Source organism: Phoenix dactylifera, chromosome 4 (genome assembly GCF_051530095.1).
Source record: "Phoenix dactylifera cultivar Ajwa chromosome 4, Ajwa_hap1_PhDact_Kaust_v1.1, whole genome shotgun sequence".
Lineage (NCBI taxonomy): Eukaryota > Viridiplantae > Streptophyta > Magnoliopsida > Arecales > Arecaceae > Phoenix > Phoenix dactylifera.
The window spans coordinates 26,808,073-26,821,552 of NC_143193.1; the positions used below are offsets into that span (position 1 = coordinate 26,808,073).

At 40.0% G+C, this 13,480-nt stretch overlaps 1 protein-coding gene across 1 annotated transcript; it reads left to right on the forward strand.

The window, feature by feature from the left end:
• Positions 1 to 748: 748 nt before the first annotated feature.
• On the forward strand, positions 749 to 13,237 carry LOC149753758 (uncharacterized). Its single transcript, XM_089930379.1, has 6 exons — positions 749 to 1,042; positions 2,612 to 2,935; positions 11,350 to 11,420; positions 11,497 to 11,584; positions 11,746 to 11,886; positions 11,967 to 13,237. Exons 1-6 carry the CDS (start codon positions 749 to 751, stop codon positions 12,195 to 12,197), a joined length of 1,149 nt encoding a protein of 382 aa, XP_089786505.1. The 3' UTR covers positions 12,198 to 13,237.
• The last annotated feature ends 243 nt before the right edge of the window (positions 13,238 to 13,480 follow it).

The window sequence follows — 13,480 nt, forward strand, 5'->3', positions numbered from 1 at the left end:
CCAAACCCAATGTTTTAGGTGCCAAAAATTTGGCCATATAGCATCCCGATGTAATGTCAAGACCTATCTAATGACTGAACTTGAAGTTGGAACCCAGGAGAATGAATGTGTCGAAGAAGTCTATGAACCAAACATCGAGGATTTTGTAGAAGACTTTGGAGACGAACAGACCGAGTTAGAGTTTATCTAGGCTGAACCCCAAAAGGAGCCCACTGATCGGAATGACCAAAACCCTAGGCTTCATGTGGTTAGGTGTACTCTAGCTCAGACTAAGGCCGAACAAGATTGGCGTAGGACCTTCCTATTTTACACGCTTATTAAGATCAATGGTAAAACGTGCAAAATCCTATTTGATAGCGGGAGTTGCATCAACGCCATTGCTTCCGGAGTTGTATCCTGCCTCGGCCTGAAATCTACCCCTCATCCAAACCCATATAAGGTAGCTTGGGTAGATAAGATGTCCATCCCGGTGTCGGAAAGATGCCTCGTCCCGATTCAATTCCTATCTTATAAAGACGAAATCTGGTGTGACTACATTCCAATGGACGTAGGTCAAGTTATTCTAGGGAGACCTTGGCTGTACGATACAGACGTCACACTTCAGGGACGTTCGAATTCGTGTAGCTTTATGTTTCAGGGTCGGAAAATTATATTGAACTCTTTGCCTCCTAGAGAGCCCGCTCTTGAAAAGAAGAGTACCACTCTACAAAAAGATGAATCACCTCACATCATTTCTTCGAAAGAGGTAATGAAGGATATCGAAAGCCAATCACCTGTGTTTGCCCTTGTGGCTAGAGCCATCAGTGTGGAGTCGAACCCTGAGCACCCACCGGCAGTAGTTCCCCTACTGGAGGAGTTTCACTCTATCTTTCTTGAGGATACTCCAGATACACTTCCTCCGATGCGTGATCTCGTTCCTGGATCATCCTTACCAAATCTTTTCCATCATAGGCTCAACCCAAACGAGCACACTGAACTGAAACGTCAAGTTGATGAACTCCTCACCCGAGAGTATGTTTGTGAGAGTCTGAGCCCTCGTGCTGTACTCGCACTCACTCCCAATAAAGATGGGTCTTGGAGGATGTGCGTTGATAGCCGTGCCATCAATAAAATCACGGTTAAGTATCGTTTTTCCATCCCTAGGCTGGACGACTTCTTAAATTTTGTCTGGTGCTACGGTTTTCTCCAATATCGACCTGAAGAGTAGATACCACCAGATTCGGATTCGTCTCGAATGTCCATGGCAAGATGTCAGTATTGATTTCATGTTAGGACTTCCTCGAACCTCTATCAAGCACGATTCCAATTTTGTGGTTGTGGACTGTTTCTCAAATATGACTCACTTTCTCCTCTGTTCTAAGACTACTGATGCTTCTAGAGTTGCCAAACTTGATTTCAATGAAGTCGTTAGACCTCCTGACCTTCCAAAATCTATTATATCTGATAGGAATATTAGATTCATGAGCTACTTTAGGAAATTTTTTTAGCATATTATAGGCACCAAACTAAAAGTTTCTTCTGCCTATCAATCTCAAACCGACAGCCAGACTGAAGTTGTCCACCATAGTCTTACAAACCTGTTAAAACGTCTGGAAGGTAAGCGTGTTAGGATCTGGGATTTAGTGTTACCGACAGCTGAGTTTGCATATAATAGTTCGGTCAATAGATCCTTAGGCATGAGTCTCTTCGAAGTGGTGAACGGTTATAAACCTAGGCAGCCCATAGACTTGATTCCCATGTCTCATCAACATAGAGTCTCTGAGTCTGCACATTCATTTGCATCACACCTGCATTCATTGCATCAGAAAATCAGCAAACGTATTCACTCTAATAACTTAAAATATAAATTCCTTGCTGATTTGCACAGACGATATAAAGAGTTGAATGTAGGAGATTATGTCATGGTGAGAATTAGACCTGAACGACTTTCTTCGGGAACGTTCAAAAAGTTGCAATCTCGTAGTGCGGGACTGTTCAAAGTCCTAAAGAAAATCAGTTCGAATGCTTATGTTGTAGATCTTCCTGAAGACTATGGGATTAGTGCGACATTTAATATTGAAGATTTAGTCCCATACAAAAAGTCAACAATTATTCCTTCTGACCCTTTTGTTGATGCACCCACCTTTGTTGATCTCCTTAACCCATCACCTGCTATTGAGCCTCCACCTCCAAAGTTTCATGCACGCAGAGAACACATAGAACATATATTAGATGAGCAGGTTATATCTACCGGGAGGAGAAGTTACCAACGTTACCTTGTTCGGTGGAAAGGTCGACCCGAATCGGATGTGACGTGGATTTCGCGAGCCAAGTTGCAGCGCCTTGACCCTGACCTTCTGGAGTAGTACGACAGCCGGCCAGACCTGCACTCGACGGGGTCGAGTTTTTTCCATCTGGGAGGAGTTGATGGGGACATCGGAGCTGATTATTTACCCGCCTAGTCCACCATCTTATTTGCATATTTATTTTATTTTTCTTTCTAGGCTTATTTGCATTCTAGGGCTTATTTGTGTTATTTTTGGGCTTATTAGGAGTTATTTTTGTGTAAGGGGGTTTTATGTTAATTGTGTTTATTTGGGCCCTATATATAGGAGACTATCTTCATGATTAGGGCTTTAATGAAGTATTGAAAGTTTCTTCCCCATCTCTCTTCTTCCGGTCTCTCTTCCTCCCTTCCCGTTTCTCTCTTCCTCCTCTCTTCTCCCTCTTCTCCTCTTCTCTGCCTCTCTCCTCTCGTATTCTCCCCCTCTTCTCCCTCCCGGTTCCTCTGTCTCCAGGTTTCGCAGAAGCAACTGTCATTCAAGTGGACTCTTCACCGCTTCAGTGTTTCTTCCGTTCCGATTTGGCAGCAACTCCGCAGTCATCCCAAAGTGGACTTCACCGCGCCACGGCCTTCCGCCTGTCTCTGTCCGGCATCACTACTCCATTCTGTTGGGTATAAACACAAGTTTTTTGATGAAGGATTTCTATAGTAGTGTAGAAATCTAGCATTTTAAATTCCATTTCATTATCTGTCCGAATCTACTTGACATGAGTTTTGAATTGGGTTTGCACCATATGAATGAAAGCTTGTAAGATGGTTCTTATTTCAGATTTCACTTTCATTAGGTAAACCCAAGTTACACGGCTATAATCATCCACAATAGTCAAAAAATAATGGAATCCTTGAGTAGAAGGATGAGAATAGGGACCTCATATGTCATATTGAATGAGATCAAATGGAAAGGAAGTGGAAATTGAGCTTAAAGGAAATGGCTGTCTTTTCTGTTTTGCCAAATGATAAGTGGTACAATGAGTTTGTTTATTGCTCTTTATATGAGGAATATGAGATTGAAGTAAAGTTAGTCTCTGATTAGACAAGTGTCCCAATCTGCAGTGCCATAGATAAAAAAATTCTGTTGCTTTGGTTGTGTATGCTTGGGAGTTGAAAGGTTGGTTGCTGGTCTTGTGTTCTGGAAGAGTATGAGTCAGGTAATATAGTCCCTCATGCATCCTAGCTAGACTAATTGTCTTCGAAGGAGATTGGACCTGAATGCAATAGAGATTATCCAAGAAGATAAGGCAGAGAGATAAATTGGTGAGTAACCTTACCAACGGATAACAGATTGAAAGTGAAAGAAGGAACGCAAAGAACATGCTCAAGAGTCAGAGACTCTAAAATTTTGACTGTGCCTATGTGTGTTACATCGGCTTGAGAACCATTAGGTAGTTGGACAAATGCTTTTACTTGATGATTTATAGAAGTAAGGAATGTTGTGGAACAGACCATATGGTATGTTGCACCAGTGTCAATGATTGAAGGTACTTCATGAGTTTTGTGTGGCCTATGATCCATAAGGAGTGTAAGATGTGAATGATGCTTGTCTGAAAATAAAGAAGTGTCTGGCACATGTATAATGCTAGATAGGCAGAGACTTGTACCAGCCATATTTGAGGAAGCAGAGGTTGAATTGCTACCAGTTTCAGTGGTCGGCTTTGGTGTAGGAAGGATAGGCTGCTGCTGTGATGGAGTAAAGCCTCAACTGTGGTACTCCAGAATTGACGAGTGCAAGAAGCTGCTGAATTTGAGTCTGGGTGAGAGACAGTTGAGGTGCTTCCATAAGACTTTTCTTCTGAGTTGGAGAGATGACCTGGTTAGCTGAATAAGTTGCCACAGATTTATGTTAGCAAAAGGAAACTTAGGCTTAGTAAACTTGAAGTTAGGAGGAAACCCAATAAGCCTATGGCACTTTTTTCGTGTGTGCCTAGATTTTCCACAGTGATAGCAGGTGAGATCTTCTTTGTCCTTGTTCTTCGATTTGTTAAGAATTGCTGCAAGTGCAGAAGATTCTGGTGCAGGGAAGGTCAGAGCACGAGCCTGTCTTTGTCTTTCCTCTTGTAATACTAAGGAAAAGGTTTTATCCAGACTTGGTAGGGGACTCATGAGTATAATTTGACCCCTAATAGTGTCAAAAGTATCATTAAGTCCCATTAAAAATTGAAAAATGTAATCAAGTTCTAAATTTTCTCCTACTCCTTTAAGGGCATCACATATATAATGGCCACAAGAACAATACGGCAGAGGTCTATAATTTCTTATCTCTTCCCATATAGCATTTAATCGGGTGAAGTATTCACTTACAGAAAGAGTTCCTTGAGTTATTGAGCTGAGCTGTTGTTTCAGTTGATGGATCCTCACATTTTCAGCTGAATTTAGAATCCAGGCAAGATGAGATTGTTGCATTGTAGCCAAGGAACATATAAAGGATTTGTAATTTTTGGAGTGGAGATGCTTCCATCAAGAAATCCGAGCTTGTTCTTGATGGAAATGGCTAGGGAAAAGGATCGGCTCCATGACAAGTAGTTTGAACCAGTTAATGAAGAGGTGACGATCACAGTCTAGGCATTATCAGTATGATGAAGGAAGAACAGGCTATTTGGATCTTCAGAAGGAGCAGAAATATAAACTGGTGAGGTGGCTGAGGCAGAAGAAATATGGGAACCTGCAGCCATTTTTGGCTCTGATACTATGTAAGAAAGTGAAGAAGAAGAAGACAATGAACCAGAGGAAGATGAAAGCTCTGGGTTAAAAGAAAATGAATAGTTCTTAATTTTCTCTTTATAGTGGATATACACTCATATATATATATATATATAGGCATGTAGCCGTATCAAAAAGGAATCAAATGAGGATCAATTAACTACTTCTGACAGAGAATCAAAACAAACAAACAGAATGATTCTAACTGAATCAGTTGTGCCGATTTGAGTGGAATTTCGAGTGTTGCCATAGTGCTCTTGAGCGTGCCATGATACGCTAAGAAATTACTGTAGTAGCACATGGGAGGGGGTGGGGGCCAAGCTATTCAGAGTTTTAAGATCCTTCTTGATTAGGTTTTGTTCTCGCATCTCCACCCGCCACGTCATAGAGATCAAGGATGCTGGTGTATTATTTGCTGATTCTGAGTTCTACTTTTCCAATATGATAGATATGATTCCTTAACATTATCGCTATAGATGAGAATTTCTATATCTACATATGAAACTTTGATAGCTCTAGCAGCCTGTTATCAAAAGGATCCAAATCAGTGCATGAGAACTCTTCTTTGTGGAGGGTAAATCAGTTACGGTTCCATAGCTTGGCTTGGACCATGGATAGGCTGGCTCAAGTGACAAAACTCTTGGTGCTAGTTTTTTGTAGCAGAAAATTTTGGAGGCATCCATTTGCCTAAGAGATCTAGATGCTTTTCTTTTGGCACATGGCTCTTTTTTGATAATTCATCAAGATCAAGCTCCAGACCCAAGGCATCTCATGGCTATTCTCCTCATTGGATGGATGTTATATCCAAGGTACGCGGTACCGACTGTACCGATGTACCGGTGGGCATCGGTACTGGTACGGTACCGAACCAAACCGAGCCGAACCGGTACTGTACCGATGGGGCTAAAAGCCAAAAAAAATTGCAGCCGGTACGGACTGGTTGGTTCGGGCCGGTATCGGTTCGGTACGGGCCGGTACCGAGTCGGTATGGGTCGGTACCGGTCGGTACGGTTCGGTACCGAAATATGTAGCTGTACCGTACCGGTAGGGTCCGGTACCGGTATGTATCGGCCGGTACCGGCCCGTACCGACCGGTACGGCAGACCATGGTTATATCACTTAAGTTTAGTTTGGTCATTTTTTACAAATTTTCTAATGTGGCATTTAGGTTCCATTTAAGTTAATGGTTTGGCTAACATTTTGTTAAGTTATGGGTTAACTTGTTGGATAAAAATAAACTTCCGGAGGATAAGCTTAGGTTTTTCAAACTATTGGATGTAAGTATAATTTACCCTTAATCTCAGGGGGTTTTCGTAATTTACTCACAATCAAAGGCCGGATTATCCTCCCCTACCCATATCCATAAGTGAACTCCTGCCTCAAATAAAAGATATCATCACATTCCTAAGGGAAAGGTTCAAATCGTTCATTTGAATAAATTGAAACAAAGTGGATCATCATTTTTACTTTCCAAAAATCAAAATTCTTGATCAATGGAGGAACATTATTACCATTTTTGTTCAAAAAGATACTAAAGTGGATGATTGACTCATTCCATACTAGAAATAATCGCTAAAAATCCTTTGATAACACGGATTCTTATTTTTCAATGATATCCTAGGGGCAATTTTGATTTTTCACATAAGGTAAACGAATTCACTAACGCCATTAATTTAACTGGGTGTAAGTGAAGGTTTTACAAACTATTGGGTGTAAGTGTAATAAACATAACCTCAAGAGGATTTTTGTAATTTATTCTAAAATTATTGATAATTTTTTAGGCTTTTTTTGCATGAATATGCCAAAACTATAAATTCGAATATTCTAAATAATAATTTAACCTTTGTCATATATGTTAAGAAATGGAAGACAAGGAAATAATGCAAAATCAAATGATACATTAGAGGAATAATGGAATGATGGAAGAAGAGGAGCTAAAAAGTAAAGGAACAGGAATGTATGGTATGTTCTATAGGTTGTATTTCTGCCTGTCTTATCAAAGTTAGGGTGGAAACCAATACTATCTACATATCACTTTCCCTTCTGCTTGGGCGCAGTTGCTTTTAGTTACATCATGAAATCAGGCATAAAATATAGAAATGGAGCTTAACTAATCCACTAATGCAAATATTACAAGAACCAATTATCTTTTAATATTTCTTCTTTACACATGCGTGTATGCGAATATTATAGGCCTTATTTCCGATTCAGAGAATTTCTCCTTATGTTGCCAAAGCATATGTCGATGACATTATACCCCAAAATGACCTTCCATCCATCCACTTAATGCTAATTTTGTTCAATATCTTCAACTATCTTTCCATTCTTTGCCATTCTAGATCATAAACTAGAACATTTGGAAATATGCTTGCCTCATGACTACTTTTAATGCTTCATTGCTTTTGCATGAACATTCAAAGAATCTCCGTTCCAGAACCGTACGTGAGATTTTCATCTCATACGGCTCCTCCCTTCTGTGCATAGTACTAAGGGGAATAATCCATGGAATCCAAATTTAACTATTATCATTATGAACTGACAGGAGCTGGTATTTTTACAAGAAATCTCTAGCCAGCCTTCCCGCAAGAGGTTTTTTTAACACCAATCAATCATATTAGTGCTAGATGGAAATGGTAACTCCAAGAAGGGCAGAGGCCTTTGGTGTCCCTTCCAGTCAAGAATTGGGGCCCCACAATCACTAGCCAATATGCTTTTCTCTCATGCCTTTCTTCATTCATGGTTCGATATTCTGGTGTCCTAGGCGTAGAGGAACCACACCAATCCATCCCGAACTTGGTGGTTAAACTCTACTGCGGTGACGATACTGTAGGGGAGGTCCTGCGGAAAAATAGCTCGACGCCAGAATGATAAAAAGCTTAACACCTCTTATTTGACTTTTTAAATATTTTTAATCGGACGACTCACCAAAGCACGAAAGCCAGGTCAGAAAATGGATTCCTATTCGAAGAGTGCATAACCGCATGGATAAGCTCATGCCAACCCGTCAATTTTGGATCCAAGGCCTTAACAATTTAGTATACCATTTATGCACCAAGGAAGGTGGTACCGTCTTGAATCGCTCCATTCGAGGCATACTGAATAGTAGTGGGGGCGGACCAATATAGTTTTGCCTCTCAATTAGAGAAATCTAGCAATAAGGGGGAGAGGGAGAAGGAGAGAGAGGACAAGAGAGAGAGGGAGCGGTGGGAGGGAGAGGGAGGAAGGGAGGGAGAGGGAGGCTGAGAGAGAGACTCTCTCGTCGCTCGAAAAGAGGGAGAGAGGGCTTCCAAGACCTCCTTGTTTTGAAACGAAATGCACGATCCTTTATTATTTTTTCGTTTATCAACTATAGTCGGCTAATGGTTTACTGATTTGCTATAGTGAAGTTGGCAAACCATTTGTTGACTTCAGTTCACAAACAACAAAAAGAATAACTGTTCGCCCCTAGATCCAGCAGCCAAATGTTATGGGTCTTGGTTCTTGCTCGGTGAACCTTGATGCACACCTTTCTTCCTTTGTGACCATCGAATGACATCTCTTTACTTCATCATCTCTTTTTTTTTCCACCCAATTACATGAGTTTATTGTCATGCTAGGGCTTTCCTTTATTATCATCATCATCGTTTTTTGCCTTTGCCGTTCTTGTAGCACCTTCTATTTTCTGGATATGAATCATTTGCATGCCACGAGATATTCTGCAAATTTTTATTTTTGTTGCACATGTTTTTCTCTTGTTACAGAATTTTGTAAAAAAATGAAGGTTATAACATTTTATCTCTCTCCATTATCTTTAATGCGGTTTCGCCTACCAGTGTGTAAAGAATTCGTGGTGGTAAAGTTGGGTATAGCAGATTGAATTGGGGAGTTAGATGAGTTTCAGAAAGTTTACTTTCTCATCTTATTTTTTTCATAGAATACTGTTACATGATTGTCTTTTATGAGAATATGCGTTAGAAGCATGGGTTGGTGTTCAACAAAATCGAACGAATAACAATCTAGCCCAAGGTTAGCCAAACTGGTACGGGATCCATGCCGGTCGACTAACGGATCGGTACAGTACTGGTTCGGTACGGGGTGAACTGCCCGGTTCACCCCTATTCAACATACCATTTTTCAAGCTTTTTGAGATATTAAAAAAGAGGAGGGGGGGGGGGAGCGAACCGAATTGTCCAAAACAACTCCTGCTTGTTCCGCTTGCAAAAAGCTGATTAATTCTCTAGGTAAAAAACATTAGACATTTTGGTGCGAACCGAGCAATTCGTATTGGTTACGCTCCAAATCGCTCGGTTCGGAGCGGTTCAAGCTTTTTTTCGAAAGAAGCACAGAACCATGCCGGTTCAGTGCCGGTTCGGTTCGGTATAGGGTGAATCGAGTGGTTTGGCCCAGTTCGGTAGACTATGATCTAGCCACTTTGTAAAAAATATAATAACTAACAATTAACTTTAACATTCTATTACTATGTTATCTAGGAAAAAGAAATATCAAACAAACTCCTGACATGGTGACGTGCAGCATGTTGTGTATATCTTTGTGTTAATTGTGCTCTTCGTGTTTTCATGATATGCCCTTATATTGCTGATCTAAGCAAAATATGCTTGTTTATGGGCGCACTAAGCAAACTGAAACTTGACACGGTATATGCCAACTAAGTTATTTTTTTGTATTAATGCAAGTGCTTTAGTTCTAGTAAAAGACAGAAATATTATTAGGCAACTATACAACTAGCTTCAAGCTATGAGATGTGAGGAGGGACCATGAGCATGGACATGTTAAGGTCAATGGCAAAACTAGGTGGATATATTTGAAAATCAACATATCAAACAAATGTCATGTTGGCACTAGTCAAGCTATGAAGATTTGGTATTTCTCTGTCTATCTTGGTCATCCAGGATTGGACAGTAAGATACCGAGTCTTGCGACAGGTTTGGGACTTCCTTACATGAAAAACTGGGTCAGCTCGGTTGGTACCAGCTTGTACAAACTAGGACGGTGACCAGGATGGTTGTTTGGCACGTAGGGCAGTTTGACATAGAAGTAATTCACCAAGATGCCAATTTTTTTGTTTTTCTTTTCTGTTTTTTGTTGCTTTCAATGGTGGTTTAGAAGCTTTTTAGGATTTGTTTCTATCATAATTTAATAGTACTGGATGCTTTTGAGGTAATCGATGGGTTTATGGTATTGATATTGAGATTTTTTCTTCTTGATTTTTGGCTAAAGAAAGGCAAAAAGATAAGGTAGGAGAGGAAATTTCTATCTTCTAACTTGGTACTTGGCTTGGAGGAGGCTGGACTCGAGCAATGTAAGCTAGATCTACCGGCGATTTCCCCCTTTTCCTCTCTTCTTCCCTTCTCTCTTTCGTCCTCTAGCATGGGAAACAATAAAAAGAGCAAGGTGTTGGTATCTATATTGACACCATAAAACCACCCTTACCTTGACAACCTTCGATAATCCAAAATTATGATATATAAACAAACCTTAAAAAGCTTCTGAAGTCTAAATGACCATTAAAAACAACAACCAAGAGAAAGAAGTAAAAGAAAATGGTGTCCATGCGAATTACTGGGGCATTAGGCGATCCCAAGTGCTAGTATGAGTGTATGACAATTATGGTACGATGCATAGCCGGTCATTGACTGTTACAGGGTACATGCATGGTATTTGAAATGTTTACATAAATTTAAGGATATATTGAGGGAAAACTGTTAAAAATTTTAGATATAAGTTGGATTGTTGGAATATGGTTGTCAAAAATTTAGGTCCTGTTGGAATGGGATGATAGCATCGATATTATACCATTCTGATGTAAAAACTGGGACCTGAGATACCTGCAAGACACCAATTCTCTTGAACTAGGATGTCCCAACTGTCTTGGTTGTGTCTTGAAATTGGGGATGCAATCGGCAATGTCAATATGTCTTGATTGTACCATCCTTCCTAGTACCTCACTATCCTAGAAGCAATCCGGACGAGGTCTTATACTGAGATTGAAACCCTTGGGAGTCTAGAATATTTGAATACAGGTTGAAGGGTTGGGAGAGGGGTGGAAAGGAACAAATGTAAAAAAAATGGTGAAAGTTATATAAGTTGATCTTGGCTTTCATTAGAATAAGTTGATCTTGACTTTCACTAGAAAGAATTGGTGAACAAGAATTTGGTTAGCAAACAAAATCGATTCTTTAGTGCTTTTTGTAAGTATTTATATTTATATCATGTTTTTGTTTATGTAATTGTTCTGAGATATGCAATTTGCCTCGTCTGGCTAGTCCACTAACAGACTTTTGTTCTTTACCTTTCTTTTCTTTGTCTTTTTTTTCCTTATGTGTCTTCAGAAAGCCATCAATTGCACTCGACGACCGGAGCTTATCAATGTTCTGTATTCTGCATATGAAAATGAAATATGGTAAAAGTAACTTAAAATACTTTTTGCTTATAGATTCTTTCAGAATGCTTAGCTAATCAACTGTTGGGACATGCAGCCCACTGCTACCAAAGGTGGTTTTTGAACGGGTAGGAACCTGTGTGAGAATATCATCTGCTGCCGATATATTTCTGTGGCGTGTTCAGGTGATTTAGTGGTGACCGTGATCCCTTTATCTCAATATCCTTATACCGTTGCAGATTTCTTTCTTCTTCAAGTTAGTCCTATTTATTTTATCTTTTTTTTATGTTTTATTGTGATGCCTTACTTTTCTCCTGTAAGTCATTGTCTTGATGTGTTTATGCAGAGACTCTTTTTCCTCAGTGGGGAGCAGGACCTTTCATCTTTTCTATTAGTTGATCTTGGACTGGTCAAATTTCCAGATTATGCTTGCAATATTTCACACCAAGTTTTTGCAGGTCGAGATGACCTTCTTGAATATGAAGAGGTGGTAGATTTTTCCTAGTGAAGGAACATTTTCTTCCTGCACCTGCTATCATGCTAATTGTGTTGCTATGATGCCTGCAGGCCATTGAAGTGGCACAAGTAATGGATGAATATCTAGATGCAAACAATATGGATATGGTGATAAGGTGCATTGATGTGTCTGATAGCCACATACAAGCTAGTTTAATGGAAGATACTCGGTCCTCAATTCTTGACTCCCCACCAACATTCTTTTCATGTTTCTCGGCTTCATGGGTCTACTCGAAAGTGCTCACTTTGGGTATTTCTGTTTTTGAACATAAGCATAGGTAAGGATGATCCATCTGATATGTTTTCACATTGAAGTTTGCAAGAAATTTAAGACATCAAGTGGTCTCTTTGTATTACATGATTATTAGTCATCTTTTATCAATGTTTAGAACCAAATCTTGATATCTTGATATGCTATTCTTTTATTGAATAGGTTACTTTGAGTTGCATATTTTGCCTATCACCTGAAAGAGTCATGAGATAATAAACAATATAAAATGTTTCTTAGCTCACCAGCCACCTCGAGAATGCATTGATGGCCTTTTCACTATAATAGAAGACCTTTGGATACCTCTCACAATTTTTTCATTACATTTCATTAGAAATCTAGGTTGAGAGACCTAATTCGTAGATCCACTTCAGTTAGCTGTCATAATCACTATTTTTTATATTTTTTAACATTTTTTAATCAAAATGATGAAGGAAAATGTGATACTAATTCAAAGAAAAATAACATTTAGTTTGATAGGCATTTCTTTTGGGCCTTTCAACTTTTCCAACACATCCTTTATGCCAACATGGTGAGCAAAGCGGTGAATACTTAAATACAAAGACCAAAAGCAAGCATTTTAATCTGTTTTATGTGATGCAGCAATCATTGAAGATAGCTGCTAAAGCCCAAGAGAGGGTGCAATGGCTACAAAAATCATTCATGGAAGTGATCAAATCACTAACAAGTTAATGAAGGCCTTAACTTTTGAATTGGAGCAGCAATTTAGGTTTTCGAGGGCCCCAACTTGTAGGGAGGAACATTTATGAAGCAAGGCATGACTGGAACTTCACCTATTGGGCCCAGATTTATCACTGATTGATAGTCTTTTAATTTCTTATAGTATTTTCATATTACTTTGGAAGTTAATAAGGGGCTGGCCCATGGTCGGCGGAACCATTCTGAACCGCCTGGTTCAGGGTATCTCGAGCCATACAGGCAGTGGACCAGAACGGTTCTGTCATCGAAATCGAGACCCGTCCCCAGAGGGGGAGAAGAAAAAGGAAAAGTAAAAGGAGGAAGAGAGAGAGAGAGGGGGGGAGGACGGGAGAGGGAGAGGAAGCAAGAAAGAGGCCAGCCGGTAGAGGCCGGCCGGCAGAGGCCGGAGAGCCTCTGTGTGGAGGAGGCGGAGGTCGGAGAGATGCGGAGGCGGGGCTCCGCCTTTGGTTCTCTGTTTCGTTTGAATTAAGGGTCCGGAGGGGGGCCCTTTTATTTTTACAGATTTTTATTTAAGTGAAGTCGGTAATGGGTTTGCCGACTTCAATTTAAAATTTGCAAAAAATAAAAGGGGCCCTCT

Coding starts and splice junctions, on each gene's coding strand:
- LOC149753758 (XM_089930379.1), top strand. CDS start 749: ATGAAGGATATCGAAAGCCAATCACCTGTGTTTGCCCTTGTGGCTAGA. Junction 1,043..2,611: donor AGAGTCTGAGCCCTCGTGCT/GTACTCGCACTC, acceptor CTTCATGATTAG/GGCTTTAATGAAGTATTGAA. Junction 11,585..11,745: donor TATTTCTGTGGCGTGTTCAG/GTGATTTAGTGG, acceptor GTGTTTATGCAG/AGACTCTTTTTCCTCAGTGG.